At 41.0% G+C, this 17,713-nt stretch overlaps 1 protein-coding gene across 1 annotated transcript; it reads left to right on the top strand.

Annotated features, from left to right (window-relative positions):
• The first annotated feature begins 926 nt into the window (after positions 1–926).
• kmt5c (lysine methyltransferase 5C) lies at positions 927–15,991 on the top strand. The gene is made up of 9 exons (XM_080906197.1): positions 927–1,305; positions 1,709–1,841; positions 4,198–4,363; positions 4,494–4,603; positions 4,711–4,874; positions 6,594–6,613; positions 6,826–6,962; positions 7,085–7,257; positions 9,315–15,991. The coding sequence occupies exons 2-9, from the start codon at positions 1,729–1,731 to the stop codon at positions 14,552–14,554; spliced, it is 6,123 nt and encodes a 2,040-aa protein (XP_080762323.1). The 5' UTR covers positions 927–1,305; positions 1,709–1,728; the 3' UTR covers positions 14,555–15,991.
• Positions 15,992–17,713: the final 1,722 nt, after the last annotated feature.

Below are 17,713 nucleotides of genomic sequence, written 5' to 3'. Positions count from 1 at the left end.
CACATAACTTGATCATGCCACTTCTTCCTTGTTATATCATGTCACTGTTTTATCTCTTTCTTTTTCAGGCTAATTTAGGTAACAGGGTTGCACGTGTGTTGTTAGACACAGCAGCAGTGCATAATGACTGTTCTTTAAAAATATGTTGATGTGAAAAAAAGAGACACGTGTCAACAAAATCATCAATCTTAAATTAACTAGTCTATTAGACATGCTTATCAGAAGGCTATGGCAAAGAAAAGAAAAATACTATTTTGGGCCGTTCTCATGAGCTATTTTGTATTTTAAATAATATTTTGGAATCACCTTTCCAACCCAGAGGCTTACAGTTTGTCCCAGGACAAGAGTAATTTACAGGACAAATGTATTATGTGTGTATTATGTACTTTGCGCAGGGATTATTCTCAATTTTCGTGGGTCGGACAGAAAATGTCCTGCAAAAGTAGAATGGCTTATTGTTTGTTTTTATTATGACGTAATACAATCTAAAGCTTGGCCCTTAAATTTGTCATCTCAGTAATTAAAACTTAAAATAAATTATTTAAAGGTTAAGCAAATATAAAGTGTTTAAATAGCAAAATTTCAATCCTGAAGCATTAACCTAATGCACGGAGTTCCTCACTGTGAGCTTTAGTGTAATTAACAGTGCAGGAGGGTTTCAGGCAGGTTTTAGTGTCGCTGCTGATGAGCGCATTCTGACTGTGTACTAACAGTGTGATTGTGTGAAATGCTTTCCAGCAGCCAAATAGAGGCAGAGGCCGCTGTACAAGAAAACACTCCCCTCTGCACGTCGTAGTAAACCCAGGGTATGGATCGGCTCCGCCCATAAAAAGGCCTGACCAATCACAGAGCTTAAAACAAAGCCCTCTGGTTTGATTTGTAAAATTGACCTTGACCTAAGCGAATGGCGCAGCGCAAGGGGCGTGGCTAACAGCTAGTTCGGTTGCATTGGACGTCGCTCATCATCAACTTTTGCTACTAGACGAGCCTGTAAAAGCTAGTTAGCGGCTACAAAACACACACATTTCGTGTCTCAATCGTTCCCCGGTGTTGTGCATTTGTCCCCCTTTTAAAATTTCGGCTGGGACCCGGAGTCGTGAAGGAGCAGTAAAATTCCATAAGCGACGAGGAGACTCCATCTTCGGGGAGAGCCAGCGAGGCGGCAGAGAGCTAGCGGGCTTCGCTGCTGCTGCTAGGCTAACTTTGCCCCAGCCAGCAGAGCGAGAGCCGGAGCAGAGCGAGTGAGCGGCTTGCTGCTAAACGGTCAACCTGACGATACTTTCGTTGACTACAAAAGACTCCCAGGTAGGTTTGGAAAGCCCGCATAGGTGTGTCAAGCATGCATCGATGCGCTGGCTTTCATCAGCGCTGCGATGCAATCCCGTTACTGTAGCTGCAGGCCATAGCGCTAGCTCCCTCCGTCCCGCAGCTGATAACATATTTACCCTGCTAAGCTAATGGACTGTGGAAGCCCGTAGAAACACAGCCACATTCCTTTCTCACGCAACGATTTTATCTACTGTTCTTCAACATGATGCAACCCAGCAGCAGACCGGTTATATACGCAGATATCAGGGCACCGGTGAGAAATTTAATGCAGGTGTTGTGTGATGTGCAGAAATGCAAAACTCGTAGGTGATTGTGGTTTGTTGTTGTTGTTGTTGCTGCTGCTGCTGTCACAGCGTTACTTTGATGCCTGTGGTTTCAGCATGCTGATGGTGGGAGGCGATGGACGGAAGCACTAGAATGAGTGTGAAGGAGCTGTGTGAGACGGATGACCTGGCCACCCGCTTGGTGCTGGACCCTCTGCTGGGCTTCAGCACCCACAAAATGAACATCAGGTAATCTGACACACAATACAGCAATCATGGAGTCCAGTGACTACCCAGTGCTATGGTATGGCTGGAAAGAGTGTGATCACTGCTGTTTCGCTGGCTTTTTTAAGGCTTGATTTCTTAGATTTTTGGTTGGGTGGAAAAAATACAAAGGCAGAAGAAAGCAACTGATCTAAATTAATAATCCCACAATAGGGTTAAGGGGTGAATTTCATTTTATAGTGAAATATAAAAATAAATAAATGTGAGGGTGAAAGAGAAACCATAACATGAGCTCTCACGTAAGGTGTATCTGATATCCCGTACTGGTGTTTTTTGTGCATCATCAAAATAATATTGGTCCGGTTTTAGCTTTGCACCTGACCAATCACATTGTTGTGATGTCATAGCTTTGCAACTTGAGAAAAAAAAGACTGTTATAATGATGTTATGAGGATGTAGGAACAAAACCCACATGTGGATATCAGATTGCGCTCAATTTCAACATTTCATTAATATTTCTTTGTGTCAACAGCCGATTGTGTTGCGTTACATCAGTTTTGTGCTGGGAAAATGTTAAAAAAAAAATTAGCAAAGAGCTGAAAAGACTTTAAAGCATGTCAGTTATTATTTAGAATGTCAGTGTTTGTTGCCCCAACACAAAGGGGGAATTAATAACAATAAAGAAATATTATTAACAGAAAAACAATATTGACTCAAACTGTTATTTAAACGCTCAAACAGCCGAGCTATTTTAGCGTCTGAAATGACAAAGCGGAGTCATGACTCATACTTTATACAGGAATAGAGCAATAATGGCTCTGCTTGTGGTTATCATACTGTTTCCTTTACATGTAGCAGATCTTGTTAAATCCACCAATGCCTTTACTTATGTGTGTCCATATTGTTGTGTAATAAATAGTAACATTAGATGAACCGGTGACGCCTTCATCAACAGCAACTTACAGTGAAATTTTCCTAATCAGGCTTTTTCTTCAGCCTTTGTTACTTCCAGGGTTCTGTTTAAAACAAAATCTTAATACGTATGTTGTTTTGATGTGTGTGTGTTTGCGCAGAAACATTCAAATTATTTATGTCACTTTTGCCAACTAATTTCTGTCAGTTGAGCTGTTTTACTTCAGGTGTTCAAGTGTCTGCCTCAAGGCCTCCGCAGCAGTAAATGGTGCTGCTCTAGTTCTGTTAGTCATGGTTGACTGCAGACCATTACAATGTCGTGATTAGAAGTGGAAAATAAAATGAGAGCCTGTAATTTTATAAAAATACATACATTTCCAGGGTCATAAATTACTCTGTATAACTTTCTATTATCCTCCCAACACCAGTCGGCTAATTCCTGTTATTTGAAAGGTGGAGTGAAAAAAAGAAAGCTTTACATTTTGTTAAAGTAAATTGGAAATGTTTTTATCATTAGAAATATCACTACAGCACACAGAAATGTGCAGTTTGAGTTCTAAATTAACTTTCTTTGGGCACTTGAAGGTTAATCATCAGTCCAGAATTTCGCAATCCATGCATTCCTATTAAAGCGGCCCCTGAGCTCTATAAAACTTTAAGAATACCAGGTGGTTCTGATTATGCTTTAATGCAGTGACACTTCAGGCCAACTGCAAAACCTGGACGTTCAGTGAAAGTTAATATATAATAACGATGAGTGTCCGAATAAAAGCTCACACCTCAGCAGTCATTAGAGAAAGTCATTAAAAAGAAAAACCTGAATTTTACTTTAATGAAGGTGTACGCAGCAGCATCAGTAAACTGCTGTTCATTTTCCAAGATTTTTCATGAGTAGTTTGACAACCGCTTATTTTAAAGCCGTTTTAATGAATGAGTTTGTTAAGTGTTTGTAAAATTCTGGGTGGTGTTTTTCCTGCATGAAATGTATTTAAATCCACTTTAAAATGAATAATTGAAAATAATATAAGAACCGAAAAATGGATAGGCTTTTATTAAATAAGGTAACGTAAACTCTTTGTCCCATCTACATCCTGACCAGTCATACTTATGGGTGCAGCGACCTCCCAGAGGGCCGTGGAAAAACCCTGTGTGCACCTGTTGTGCATGTTTTGGTGCATCCGTATTAAATACAGAAGTGAAGGAAGGTTAGATTTCTGAGAAAGATGCACAGATATTTATTAATTGTTATTGTAGCTTATAAGAACAGAACTGTGGAACATTTAGTCCAAATATTTTTAACTGTGAGCTGATTTGGGTGTTTTTTGTGTGATTTTCTTTTTATTTTATTTTTTATTTTTTTTCCTAAAGTTGTTGGTTCAAAAATATATTTGGATGCTATATCTAAAATTCAGTGTTAAAAGGAAGCTTCTTAGACTCTTCTTATATCTGTCCCTCTCTCTTTGTGCAGCCCCCCACCAGAGATCCGACGTTGGGGTAACCTCAAAGAGACGCTTTTGAGGTTTCAGCGTACGCACGACTTCAACGCTACGTTTGAGGCTCTAACGGTGGGCGAGCTGGCTGGTGACTACTTTAATGCTTTGGGGAGCCATCGACAGGAGCTGCTGAGACAACATGTATGCATAAAACAAAAATGTTTGTTATCATTTGACTTTATTGTCTATGTGTGTATGTGTTTATCACCGATACTTGGATTTGTCACTCGAGTGTAACATCACAATCAAAGACCGTGTGTGATGTTTGCAGGTTTATCGCTACCTCAGTGCCTTCCTGTTGGATAGCGGTGTCAAGATAGAGTCCTGTGACAGATACTCCTCAGAGACCAACGGAGCCAAGATAACCTCAACTAGGCACTGGTATTCACACGCAGCAGCATCACGAGCTGCCACTGCAGCAGCACTGCGTCCTGTATGGTGTTGTTTTTTACAACTGAAAATGTGATGCCTGAATTGTTCCTCTGCAGGTTTGTAGGAGAGCGGGTGGAGGTCCTGCTGGGCTGCATAGCAGAGCTGAGTCCTGCTGACAGTGCCGTGCTGAGGGCGGGAGTCAATGACTTCAGCGTGATGTATTCCACACGCAAACGCTGCGCTCAGCTCTGGCTCGGGCCTGCAGCTTTCATTAACCACGGTGAGTGTGTTTACCTTCGAGACTAGTGGTTGTACACATATATATGCATCTTAATGGAAATCTAGGCCATGCCTTCAGTATTACACTGTAGTTACTCTTAAAGTGGGCCTACTGTGTTTCTCTCTATATGTGTGCTGTTACAGTGATTGATACTGATTTACATTGACCATGCCAGAGTTTCAGATAGTGTGCAAGCAGTCCTTTTAAAATTCAGAGATCTCAAATAGGATTTCAGGGTCAGATCATTTCACTTTGATTTATTATGATGAAGGTTTGGGGAAATTAACTTCAATAGAAAGGCAAGTTTCTTTCCTTTTTTTTTTAAAAAAAAAAAAGAGAATTTAAATGCTTTTTTGTGTATTTTTTTTGTAGTCTGTGTTTAAAAATGTGTTTAAAAAGTTCTCCATGGTGACCAAATTAACTGATTATGATTTTAGCTGTCATTGAGCAACCCTTTATTTAAAGTTTGATTGCTCACATTGGAAATGCTGAGGCTGGTGTGCGTACAGTTAACTTTGTGGGCCGAAAGCTGAGGCTTCAGGCTGCTCTGAATGCTCTGTTTCAGATACGTTTCTGCTCTTTGCTTCTGTTACGATAAAAACAGGGACTATCTTGACCCTCGTGCTTGCGATGAGCAGGCAATCGGAAGATGTTGGCTTAAAAAGAGGAAAATGGAAACTAAAACAGAAGAGGAACTGAGGGGCTTTACCAAAGCTTAATAATAGATGAATAAATATGAATAATTATGAATAAAAATAAATAAATAACTAAATCATGCAAACCTGTGCTAAATATGGAGCTGGAAATGAGCATAATAGGCCGACTTTCGGTTCCTTACTCAAGCTGATGAATGTATATAATTCATAGAGTGCACCAAAACAGATTTATCCTGAACTCGGTTTGCACTGCAGTGACACAGGGATAGCGGTCAATGTTTTGCACCCATGTCTGTGTCGTCATCATAATTATAGTGAGAAATTATAGGTTTCCTCATATGATTTATTGACTTTCTAGTTACAAGAGCGAGAAAATCATGTTAGCAGATGACATGTTGGTGCACAGTAATAAAGATTCAGGAGGTCTTTCATACCTCATGCAATAACTCTTTATTACACAAAACATCTGTCTAGCAGAGAGTAAATTGTCTGAGTTTATTTCGGCCCTGTGTTGTCTCAACACTTCACATCCTGTTATAGTGAACCACTTTAATGTGACATGACATATGCTGTGCTTGTTTTCACTGCTGTTTCTTTTTGCTCTATTGAATTTGAACTCTTTTACTTTTCAAGCCACTTTGTCATATTATATTATATCAAGCTTCTTTTTTTTTAAGCATCTGATTGTATTTCATTTAGATTTAGAGCTTTTCTTTTGCATGTTGTTTGTTTTTTGAACCTTGTTGAGCTGTTTTGTTTTGTCACATTTTATTTGTGTTGATATATTTTGTATTTGAGGTGTTCTGTTGTAGGTCTGTTTAATGTTTCAGCTCCATATTTTAAAGAAAACAAAGCATATCTTATCCTAACTGCAATTATGCCAAAGGCCTAGTAAAAACTGGGTCATTTTTTTTCCATCAGAGGGCTATCTCTTTATTTCTTTAGTGAAAATAAATCCAATCTAAACCAGTAGATTAGCAAAATGTTGAGTTTTTCATTCACTGGTGTGATTTTATTAGTGACCTTATTTATCTTTCTTTTTCTTTGTCCCGTTGCACTGAAGACTGCAAGCCAAACTGCAAGGTAATCTGCAATAATAATTCACTAAAACACTTCAAGTTGAAATTATAACATGTTATTTTCATGCCAAATGTTTTATTTTAAGTGCAGATTTAGACCTGCCTTCTGCCTCCTGACTGCTTTGTTGTTGTTGTTTCCCACGGGCCATCCAACCTTTGTCTTTGTCTGGTTTTTTTTTTTGGTTTTTTTTTTTTCCTTCTTTTTCACCCGCCCAGTTCGTCCCCGGTGAGAAGAATATCGCTTGTGTTGAGGTGATTCGACCCATAGCACCTGGGGAAGAGATCACGTGTTACTATGGAGCCAGCTTTTTTGGTGAAGGCAATGAAATGTGTGAATGCTGCACCTGTGAGAGGTACGTCCATTATCTGATCAGACGTGGTCTTTATCAAAGTCTTTTTTTTTTTCTCAACAGATTTTATTCATCTAAGAGATGAAAACTCTGAACTTTTAATCTTTTTTTTAACTCTTCTTTAGGAATGGAGAGGGTCACTTCAAGCACAGAGGGAAACAGCCTGAAATCGAGGAAACAAAGGACCCCGTGGGCCAAAAGTACCGCCTGAGAGAGCGATATCTTCGTCATCACAGAGAGAGAGGTCACTTTTCTACAAGGCCAATAACACCAGGAATACACTCGGGAATCTTTAAAGGTAACCAGTTTGGGATTTTCTTACTAAAGAGCTTTTGGGCTTTCCCCAAAGCACAATCAGAGGGATTGCACATAAAGGGAAAATCCATAGATTTTTATTGAGTAAGATAACAAAATACCTAAACTATATGCAGTCCTTTCGTGCTCAAGGCCACTCAGGAAAAACCCTGATGTTAGTGTGAAAACACACAAATAAACAGAGTTTTTGCCAAATTTTTTTTTATTAAATCCTATCCAGTTTTATTTATATAGCTCCAAATCACAGAGACAGTTGCTTCGAAGTCCTTTATATTGTAAAGTAAAGACTACATTAATACAAGCCCTGCAATAATACCTGGTACAGCTTAAATTCTGCCGTGACTACACTGTTCAGATTAAAATTATTGCTCTGTTTAAAGTATACGTTCAACAGTGGCAGTGCAATTATCCATAACCTGTAAAATATTATGCCTTAAAAAGGGTCTACTATTAAATATCTGTGTTGTTATATTATATTAAAATCTCCAAACTTGTTTACTTATTCTACTAAATAAATAAACTAAATAAATCCAGATGTTTTAATATCCTTTTGTTCTTATCTGTTTGCTTTAGGTAGCATATGCATGCTTATGCAATCATATAAATAAAGGATTTATTATGTGGGGTTTAGAATAATTAGATGGGATCTTCCTCGGGGACAGCCAACATAAACATTATGAGGGACCACTCACAAATGGATCCTCATTAAAATATTTATATTTATCAAAAGTTATTCAATAATCTGTGTCGATGATTAATAACAATGGAGCTTTAGTTGTGATTAGACTCGGATTTTAAGAGGATTTTAATTCAAATGACATTTTTGGCTTCCAGCAATCATGAAAAGATGGTAATCAGGATGAACTTACTAAATTACTTTTCATCATTCATTTTTGCTACAAAGCTCTCATTTTTTCTTGTCGTATGAATCAAGTTCAACCTTTTCAAAGCTCAACCTCACCCAGTTTAGTTGAGCTCTACCCAAGATGTCTGAAAGTGAGCCCTTGCTCAATGAAATCTGCCTAGGAGGAGTAAATCTAATGAAAGTTTTTTCCTGCAGCTCTGAGGGCCTCTCACTTGATCTTCTTTTGCAGACCTTTCTCATGGGAGCCTGTGGGCAGGCAAAGAGTGGCGGTTATTCTTGTGTAACGGGCTTTATAGTCAAGAAAACAATCCCTTAAACTGGTCCCCTACCAAAGGACAACAACCCTAACCCGCCTCTTTTCTCAGTTTATATTATCTATTTGTCCTTTAAAGAACTTCTAGGGAACCACTGTTTGTTGTTTGGTTTTTTTTTTTTAGGTTTGTTCATATATAAATGCTATAGAAATGCTTATGTAGTAGACGAAAGAAATCTTTCAGCTTTGGGCTTAAATTTTAAGAAATAAATGTGTAAAATTACAAAAGAAATTCTGGTAGCTCATTGCCTAGAGTGTCCTGTAATTATAAAACACACAGCTTCTGTTCACAGAAAATATCCTTTTGTACGTGGACCTATTGTAAGTAGTGAGAAACAGGAACTGTTTTTGTTATGCGATTGTTTATCTATTACTTAATTACAGTTGTGGAGTATGATTAGCCACAGGGAGGTCTTTATCAGCAGAAAAAGCTGTAAAACACATTTAAGTCCAACAATTCATGCCCTTCACATTTTCCAAAGCTATCCAGTGAGTGTATTGGAGTCTTTGTTGGGGGGATTCTGGTGCCCGGACCTTACGTTTGACGTCCATTATTTAGATTTTTAAGTGGGTTGATAACTGAAAAAATGTAATTTTACCTCCTGTTAGAAACAAACTGTTATGTGTTCCACTGTTTCAGAGTAAACATGCTTTGTTTCCTTCTCCTTTTTTTTAAAAAAAAAAAAAGAAAATGCTTCAACGTCTTGATGCAATTTACAGTTGTTGTCTTCACAAGTTTGATTTACACTATAGACCAGACTCTGCACATGAAGTTGTTCACAGGGCAGAAAAGCAGAACAATGGGTTTTGTGTAGAAACCAAAAAGTTAATTTGCTTCTTTGTTGCTGTCTCTCTTTCAAAGCCATCCCCTCAAGGAACTCATTCACTCAGCAGATGAGAAGAAATGCCTTGAAGAACAGAAAACTGAGTCAGACAAAGAAGTGGAGACAGGAGAAGCAAAGACGATCAGGAAAGCACCCACTAAAGTCCTCCTCTACAGCCAAACAGTGGCGAACGGTTCCGCTTTTATCCCAGGTTACACTAAAGGACCTTAGAGTCAGAGTGCGGCGCCACTCTTTGGATTTTTTACTCAATTGTAAGGATCCAAAAAGCAAAGAAAGGGCACTGCTGCTGCAACTCGAGGAAGTGAGGCCACAAGATAACAGGCCAAGGGGACTGAACATGACTGGGGAAGAAAGCAACAGCAGTGCGGTGAACTTGAAGCCCTTTACTCTGAATTCCTCCATGTCAGCATGTCAGAAAAGCAGATCTGCGGTAAGAGGCGCAGGCCTTAATGGGAGGTTTGCAAAAGTGGTGGGCAGGAAGCCCGTTCACATGAGGACCTCTTCAAGAACAAAAAGCAGTGTTCGCACCACACTCGCACACCAGACGAAGTCCAGTAACACAACTAACACTACAACTGTTTGTCACCTGGATGAGGGCGACAAAATCTGCAGTGCAATAAAACAAGAGAATGTCGAAACTGCAATCACAGAAAGTCAAAACCGCGGCGCCATCGAAACCAGCGTCATCACCACGGCTCAAAATCCTGCTGCCGAGCAAACTGAGCGCAAGACTATCAGAGCTTTATCCACGAGTAACACGGATGGATTGAAGAACACTGGAGACAATCCGCTAATATCTCTGAAGCAATATCTTACAGTCAATCTAACGAGGTTATCGGTGTCACAAAGTTTGGAACTTGGAGAAAGCTGTGAAGACAGGAAAGTAAGGGTGGAGGTTAGAGGAAGGAGGATGCAGAGCCAGCGCCCAGGCCCAGCAACAGAAAAACGAGCATCCAGATTTCAGCAGAGGCAGGCGAGAAGTTCAGAGGTCTGCACAGCTGACGGTAACAGAGGGGTGAGGGAAATGTCTTTCAAGTCTCCAGATCAAACCAGTGTAAGGAAACGGCATTCGAGCGAGAGCACGGGCGACTTATCCCACAGCGAGAAAAAGAGAAGCGAGAAATTTAGTGAAATACAAACGGCTTCGGTAGATGACAAAGATTTTATAACAAACGAACAGACGGATTTTTTAAAAGGCAAAACAGAAGGGCAGAGAGACAGTAAAAGTAACAGAAACCTAGAAGAAGTGAAAAGGTCTGATTGCAAAATGGTTTCCAGCAAATGTCAAAATAATGTCCAGGATGTTAAAAATACAGCCAAGGGGGTTTGCACGCAGGAAGGATCAGGACAAATGAGTTTGAGTACGCAGCCAGTAAGTAGCCATGAAGATGATATTGTTATAAAACAGGCAAAGGTTCTGCTATCTGATATTTTAAGAAAAGATAAATCATTAATAGATGGGAGATTAAAGGGAGGTAATGTGGGACGACGGTTTTCTACCTGGGCCTCCAAGGAGAGTGCCGAGGAGGAATCAGAACAAACTGAAATAAATGGAGGCAGGTTCCGGCGTTCAGTGCAGAGGAGGATTATTAGAAGACGAAAGATAAGGCCCAGAGCAGTGAAAAGAAAAGCAGCAGATAAGCCAAGCACCAAGGGACACTTAAGCAAAGACATTACAGCTACAGTTAAGACGGAGTTGAGTCAGGAGAGTGTGGAGCCTAAGTTGCCACAGAGGCACAATGACCCACCGGCCACCTGCCTCAACCCACTACCTCACAAGTCACTGATTTCGGCTAAAACCACGACTAATCCAGACACCAATGCACAAGTGCACGCGCAGTCCAATATACCTCTGAAGAAACGTACATTTCGCAGTTCGGCACTAGATTCTGAACAAAGTCTAAACTCTGCCTTAGATCAGGTTTCTAAAAATGTTACAGAGTTGAAATCGTCTGCAGTGCTGAGGCAGGACCTCGCCCCGTCTTCAGGGGAGAGTAGCAAAGTGAAAAGAGAGAATAAAGTCAGAGTTAGGAGGACAGAAATGCAGCGGTTAGCCCCCAGAAGACACTCCTCTTTTAACAGGGTCCTTCGCTCGAGACCTGCTGAAGCTCAGCGTGGTCATTTAATGAGGAACGCTCGAAAGTGTAAATTAGAGAGGCTGGATGAGGATGACGCCGGTAAAGCACAGACACTAGAGAGCGAGCGTGTTGAGGATGTAGCCGAAAGTCCGACTTCAGATGAATTTCAAAGTAGAAATCAGGGGAAATTGATGACCCTGGAACAAAGTGGTTTGGAAGACATAAAGCCAGACTTTTTTAAAATTCGGCTTAAGAGGAGAAGAGGGAAAGTATGGGAGATGCAAAGTGCAGGGTTGGAAAACATGGCATTAAAAGCAGAAAAGGGAGATGAGTTGGTGGCATTCGATCCTTTTAAAGCTATTATGGACTCGGTGTCAATTTTAAACATGGAGATGGAGGCAGCTCAGGCTCACGTGCAAGCTAGTAAGAAGTCAAAGAGCAGATTGCATCGTTTGAAAAAAAGAGGAGAGAAGTTGCAAGCTATAAATTTCTACACTGGTGCAAAATCAGACAAGGACCTTGAAAATGACAGGGAAAACGTCTGTGGGCCCGATGTGTCTGCCAGCAACGAAGTACAATTCAAAGAGAAAATCGATAGGGACCCCGTGGTTGGAGTCAAGCAGCTGCTAGAAAAAACAGAGAGTCAGAAAAATGACAGCACAGCCCTGTCAGCGGCAGCGCTGGAAACAAAAATCGAAGAAGGTTTTTTAAAGAGTTCCTGCTTGTTTGAAAGTGGGTCACAAAAAAAGCAAGAGCCGGAACTGGACATAAATGGCTGTCCATTACCGGTAATTAAACTGCGTAGGAAGATGGAGGATATTTGGGAGGTGGATAGTAAAGAGGAGCTCATACAGCCCGATTTAAAAGTAGAGACCATTATTAAGACAGAGATGAAGGGTCACGTTTTAGGTAAACAAAAAGGACTTTCCGATTGTTGCAAGCTCAAAGAAGAGTGCCCATCTTCTGAGAGACTGAACAACAGCTCTCTGAAAACCGAACCGCCACCATTTTCTTTGTCCCTATCACCGCTGTCGCTGTCCTCGCCCCTCAACGACAGTAAAACCGAAGTTATATCCGTAGCTGCAGACAGAATCACTGAAAGGCCAGAGATGATCAGCGGAGGAAGGAAACAGAGGCACAAAATGGACAGAACACACAAGTGTGGGCCTGTCGAAACACCCACCACTTGCCTTAGTCACACTCTTCAGCAAATTGATAACAGTCTCTCTCGGCTTTCCGAGGGCTTGTGTTCATCTCAGACTTTGGAAAAGCCCACAGCCTCTTCTAATTCTGTCATCCAACCCCCGTCCCAGTCTCCTCCATTTGCAACAGCAGATAACATGCTTACCAGCGAGCCCAGCTTCACAAACTGCTGTGATGACATTCTTGACTTTCAGTGTCTCAACTTTGAGGGCTATTACCAGCCACAGAACATGCTTCCATCTTCCCCATCAGATCTGTGTTCCCTGGATCCTCCTACAGATCCTTTCAGCAGTCCCCTCTCTCACAGCCCTACCGACACGTGGACCACGGAAACGCCATACCTTGGCCCTCCCAGTCCTGGAAATAACTTTACCAGTGAGGATTTGCAGTTTTTTCCAGGCCTAATGCCTTCCAAAAGTGACTCAGTTCCTCTGGAATGTGAAGCAAAGGATACCTCCAAAGACAGAAACCCACCCAACACCAGTTTCAGTTATTCAGCTCTGGGCAACCCCGACTTGGCGGCTAAAGATCGAATTATAAGTAAAAATCCGGGAATGAGGTTTTCCAAAGAAGACTTAAAAAATCAGTCTTTCATGGCACCCAGTAAGCCTCGTTTTATGGGTGCGTCATCGTCTTCGGTTACAACTCAAAGCCCTGTTACTTTACCCCACCCTGCCATGAACATAAAGCCAAGCACCAGCCAATCAAAAACCCAGGCTAACCTCAAAACCCAGGGTCCCTTCCATCGTATGACCATTCCCAATAAATCCCAGTCGTTTTCTAGCAATCAGCCAAACGCAGTTAGAGCAGTGTCCCAGAGCTGCTTAACAAAGCCCGTACAGTCGTCTCAAATGTCTAACAAATTCCTCTCTCCTCAGCTCTTCACTGTGAAAAATCCCAACCCTCCCGACAATCCATTCAACTTTCCTGAGAAAACCTCTACAGTTATTCACAGGGTGCTCAAGTTTCAGGGGGGCAACCAGAGTCAGAACTTGTACAGCGCACCTTGCAAAGAGACCACGGCTGCCGGCAGCCCGACCGTCTCGTCCAGAATGCTAGGTGCAAAATCAGGTGCTATGGAGAAAACCCAGCAGAGTCCAAAGTTCTGCTTTAGTGCAGACAGTCATCAGAAAGGCAACTTGTCTGTTCAGGGGTTCGAAAAGGACGTTCACCTCGCTTCCTCCAACAGGTCCAACATTCATTTCAATAAACCCAACTCCTCAATTTCTCATTCTTATAGTAAAGCTAAGATGTCATCAGACAAACATGAAAGTGCCGAAGCCAACATGGCATACAAAAACTTTTCTATCTTGCCGAGGCAGTTCTACTTTCCTAGCAAAATGTCCGACAGTTATTCAGCACCGCACGAGAAAAGCATGAAACAGGATAAATCCACTACGCCGACCTCAGACAAACACCAGCCGTGTTACACTCAGCAAGACCCCTTTGATTTCAGTTTTGGCACTTCTCTTTCGCCCATGTCTCAGCACAACAGCCCCCAAGTGGTTCACAATACACCACCTGCTACACCAGCACCAGCAAACAAGTCCTCAGCCCCCTCAGCCTCGTTCCCTTACGGCTATCAAGGTCCTCCTTACGTACTAAACTTCAGTGGAGACCATTCTTTGACCCTGGGTCTCAGGGATGGTGCTGAAGGCTACCCAGGACTGGGCTCAACAAACTACACCTACCACTGCCTGATGGAGCCTTCGGGCACACAGGGGCGGCTGGTCGTCGAGCCCTGTGGACCCCAGCTCTCCAACCCAGCTTCTCTGGCTGGATTTTCAGGGCTCAAAGGTCACGACGAGCACTGCAGGAAGGATATGCAGCAGCAGTGCCACGCTGGGGATCACCAAGGCACATCACACTATGGACCTGTTACAACATCTCACTCCATGGGTGCCACAAAACCCAAGAGGGTGAGGTTAGTGGTGACAGACGGCACAGTGGACTTAGATCTTCAGTACTCGGACTGAATTAGTCTCCCAATCCCAGAATACAATTGGGAATATATCGTGTCTGTTGCACACACAGATAACAAAAACAGTTTTGTAAGAAAAAAGAGCTTTTAAAACTATCTGACTGACATTTTTTCAAAATAATAATTTTAATTGACTGATAATGCTAACATGTACAGGGTTTTATGTAAAGAAAAATTACGAGTGTTTTAATTGCTGTCCGATTTTTTTTTTTTTTTTTTCTCAAATAGTATGTCCACTAAAATTTCCTTAGATTACCAAATTTCCAGTGTATAAATAAAACAAAGCATTAAATATATTTGTGTTTGGGAGGCCCTGTAAACATTTAAAGCCCTCTTCGTGTACTGTAACATAGATGTATGCATTTTTCTACACCCCGTAAGGCAGTAGAGGCAGGAGCCACCGTCACCGGTTGCTGGTACTTGTATTGGTGATTTTAAAAAGGCAGCTTTGTGCCTCAGTCTTTGATATGTTCTTGTGACTTTTTGAAGTACCCATTGAAACACCCTCTACCCTCAATTTTATACTCACAGTAAGCTTTTCTCACTTGGTGTGTGTTTGTGCGTGCGTGTGGGTGTATGTGTGCGTGTGCATGCATTTGACAGGCAGACCTGCAGGTGTCGAGGGATCAAAGTGTAAGGTGTGTGTCGCCGCACCCGATCACGCGACTGTTGCTTTGCCAGGTTTAGGTAGAATCGTTAGCGCGTGAACGAAAGGCTCGTGCATGAACAGTGTACAGTTAGCGACTTCATCGTAGGACAGCTTTACTGGGTGACGACGGGTTTCATCAGTGTCCCAGTGTGGACGAGTGACTGAGTGAGGAACTGCGATTTGGTTTATTCTTGCTAAATGAATCGACATCTCTAACAAGGCTTCATCCAGGTGGCAGACTAAGTGACAATCTTCTCACTTTTGTCCTTTATTTGGTCTCTTTTTCGAAGAAGGAACTGAAGGAAACAATGCCGCAGCAGTTACTAATATTCTGTCGTTGCTGATGGAGCTACGCATCCGTAGGTGTTCATATTGTAACCACAGTTATTTGCTGTTGTTGGAGTCACGTTGTGTCATTACTGTACGTTTTACATCAGTGAGTGGGAGCATTCAGTGTGACTGCACAGCCTTACATTACTACCATCAAAATGTACTGTCTTGATATGGAAAGGCCAATTATTTATTTTAATATCCTCATTCTTGAAAAGGTGCTTTAATGTAATTTATATTTCACATTGATTGTTCAAGCTATTAAATGTTTGTATTATTTAATGGGACAAAATACTGAGCTGAATATTTACACTGAGTATTTAAATTCAGAGCTTTTCACATCTTATCCAGTTTTTCAGTTGTTACAGGTGAAATGTTCTCTCTTTCTTATTGGCAGTTAGTCTCATTGAAAGTCTGCTGTAGAAAATGTACAAATGTAGCCTATATCATTAAAGACACTTAATTCTTTTTTTTTTTTGGTATTTTCTTCTTTTACTGCTTCTTGAATTTTTTTTGTTGAACAGCAGTGGGAAAACGAGCAGAAACTACAATCTGCTCCAGCTGGCTGATTCTCAACATTAAATGGGTCTTTTTCATTTTCCCTTAGATGCACGCACCTTCCAAACTTCAAAAAGGGTTCCCAAGCAGTTTTAAACATCCCGTGTGTGTCCTTTAATGTGTTTATATGAAAGCTAATCTGTTCCAGAGTATAATTTGCTCTGTTAGTTTATTTTAATCCCTTTACAGTGGAAAAAAAAAATGTGGAAAGCACAAACTATATATAAAAATGGACGTAGCCATCACAATGTGACCCTGTAGTTTCCGAGTGTTAGCGTTTTACCCACATCCTTTTTGGTATTTTGGAGCTAGTTGTTATAGTGTAGCAGATAACATTAGAGGAAAACGGTTCACAGGTGGATACTAAGTACCAGAATTAATACATCAGCTCTCTTTTTGATAAAGGGCCATTAGGCACCCAACTCAAGCTCAGGAGTTTTTCAGTGACAGAAATGAGCTTCCACAGTAATGTGCAGTAGCACAAGTAAAAGAAATAAAGAGAGAAAAATGCTGCTTGTGTGAATGCAAACAGAAAAAGTTTTAACATGCGAGTCTGGAGATTGACAGACTTTTAGACAGGGCTAAAACAATTCTAACATTTTCCCATCTTGTTGGTTTTCTCAAGGGCGCATGTAATCATTTAGTCCATTAAACATCTTGTCAGGGTTGTACCTTATTGTATCATTTGTTCTGCGTCCCCTGATTTAATCATCATTATCTTGGCGTTAGTCTGTCCGTAGTCTGTTGATCTTTCACTTCCTGCCCGCTACAAGGAGCCAGCAGCTGCTTTTCTTAGCACTAGGAGCAAACAAATGCACCCAGTCCCCTAAACTGGAACCAGGAAACCCAATATTTATCCTGGAAAGGAAATCCCCAACCACCTTTTAAAGTAGTTTAGAATTATTTAGTATCAGTCTGGTTTGTGGTCTAAATTAAACCGTTTCAGTTTATCCCCTGATGGTAATCCCGAGATTTCGTGCTCATTTTCAACACTTTATGCAGATTTGAGACACAGCACCTTTTGGAAAACCAGGAAGACAACATTTCCTTATAAGTGATCAAACCAGCAACACTTCTGAACCTCACAACTTACATGGTTTTCTGTGTTTTTCCTTCCATGATTATCAACCTGCCCGCTACAGGGAGCCAGCAGCTGCTGACTGTCATCACAGCACTGTGTGAATATGTATTCTGTGGGTAATTATTACAAAAGAATCAGCACTTGCATGAACTTGTTATTCATATTCATGCTCTGGGAGTTAAAAACAGACCTACCTGGGACACGTTTGACTTGCTAACTATATAGTTTTGCCTTTCACTTCTTTAATCGTGTTAGACAAATGATCTAATTTTAGAAAAAAAGTGTTGATTTTACAATACAAGTAAAATATTTCATCTTGTATGAGTATACAGCGTGGTGTATTCATCAAAGCATTCAGTCAGAAAAAGAAATTCAAATAATTTAATCATAAGATTATGTCAAGTGCAAAGAATTCCTTTTTACTGTCAGTTAAAACTCCTTTGCATTCACCTTCGCTTTGCTTCATTTTCTATCCTGCTCTAATTTATTCATCTGGTTAATTTCACAGCTCATGGCCATTGTTCACCCTCCTGTTT

Source organism: Rhamphochromis sp. 'chilingali' (assembly GCF_963969265.1).
Source record: "Rhamphochromis sp. 'chilingali' genome assembly, chromosome: 15".
Taxonomy (NCBI): Eukaryota; Metazoa; Chordata; class Actinopteri; order Cichliformes; family Cichlidae; genus Rhamphochromis; species Rhamphochromis sp. 'chilingali'.
The sequence above is the reverse complement of the archived record's forward strand: the minus strand, read 5'-3'. Positions and strand labels throughout refer to the sequence as shown.

Excerpts from the sequence above, each read along its gene's own strand:
- kmt5c (XM_080906197.1), top strand. The coding sequence starts at position 1,729 with ATGGACGGAAGCACTAGAATGAGTGTGAAGGAGCTGTGTGAGACGGAT. Across the intron at positions 4,875-6,593 it reads TGCAGCTTTCATTAACCACG|ACTGCAAGCCAAACTGCAAG; the intron begins GTGAGTGTGTTT and ends GTTGCACTGAAG. Across the intron at positions 6,963-7,084 it reads GAATGCTGCACCTGTGAGAG|GAATGGAGAGGGTCACTTCA; the intron begins GTACGTCCATTA and ends ACTCTTCTTTAG.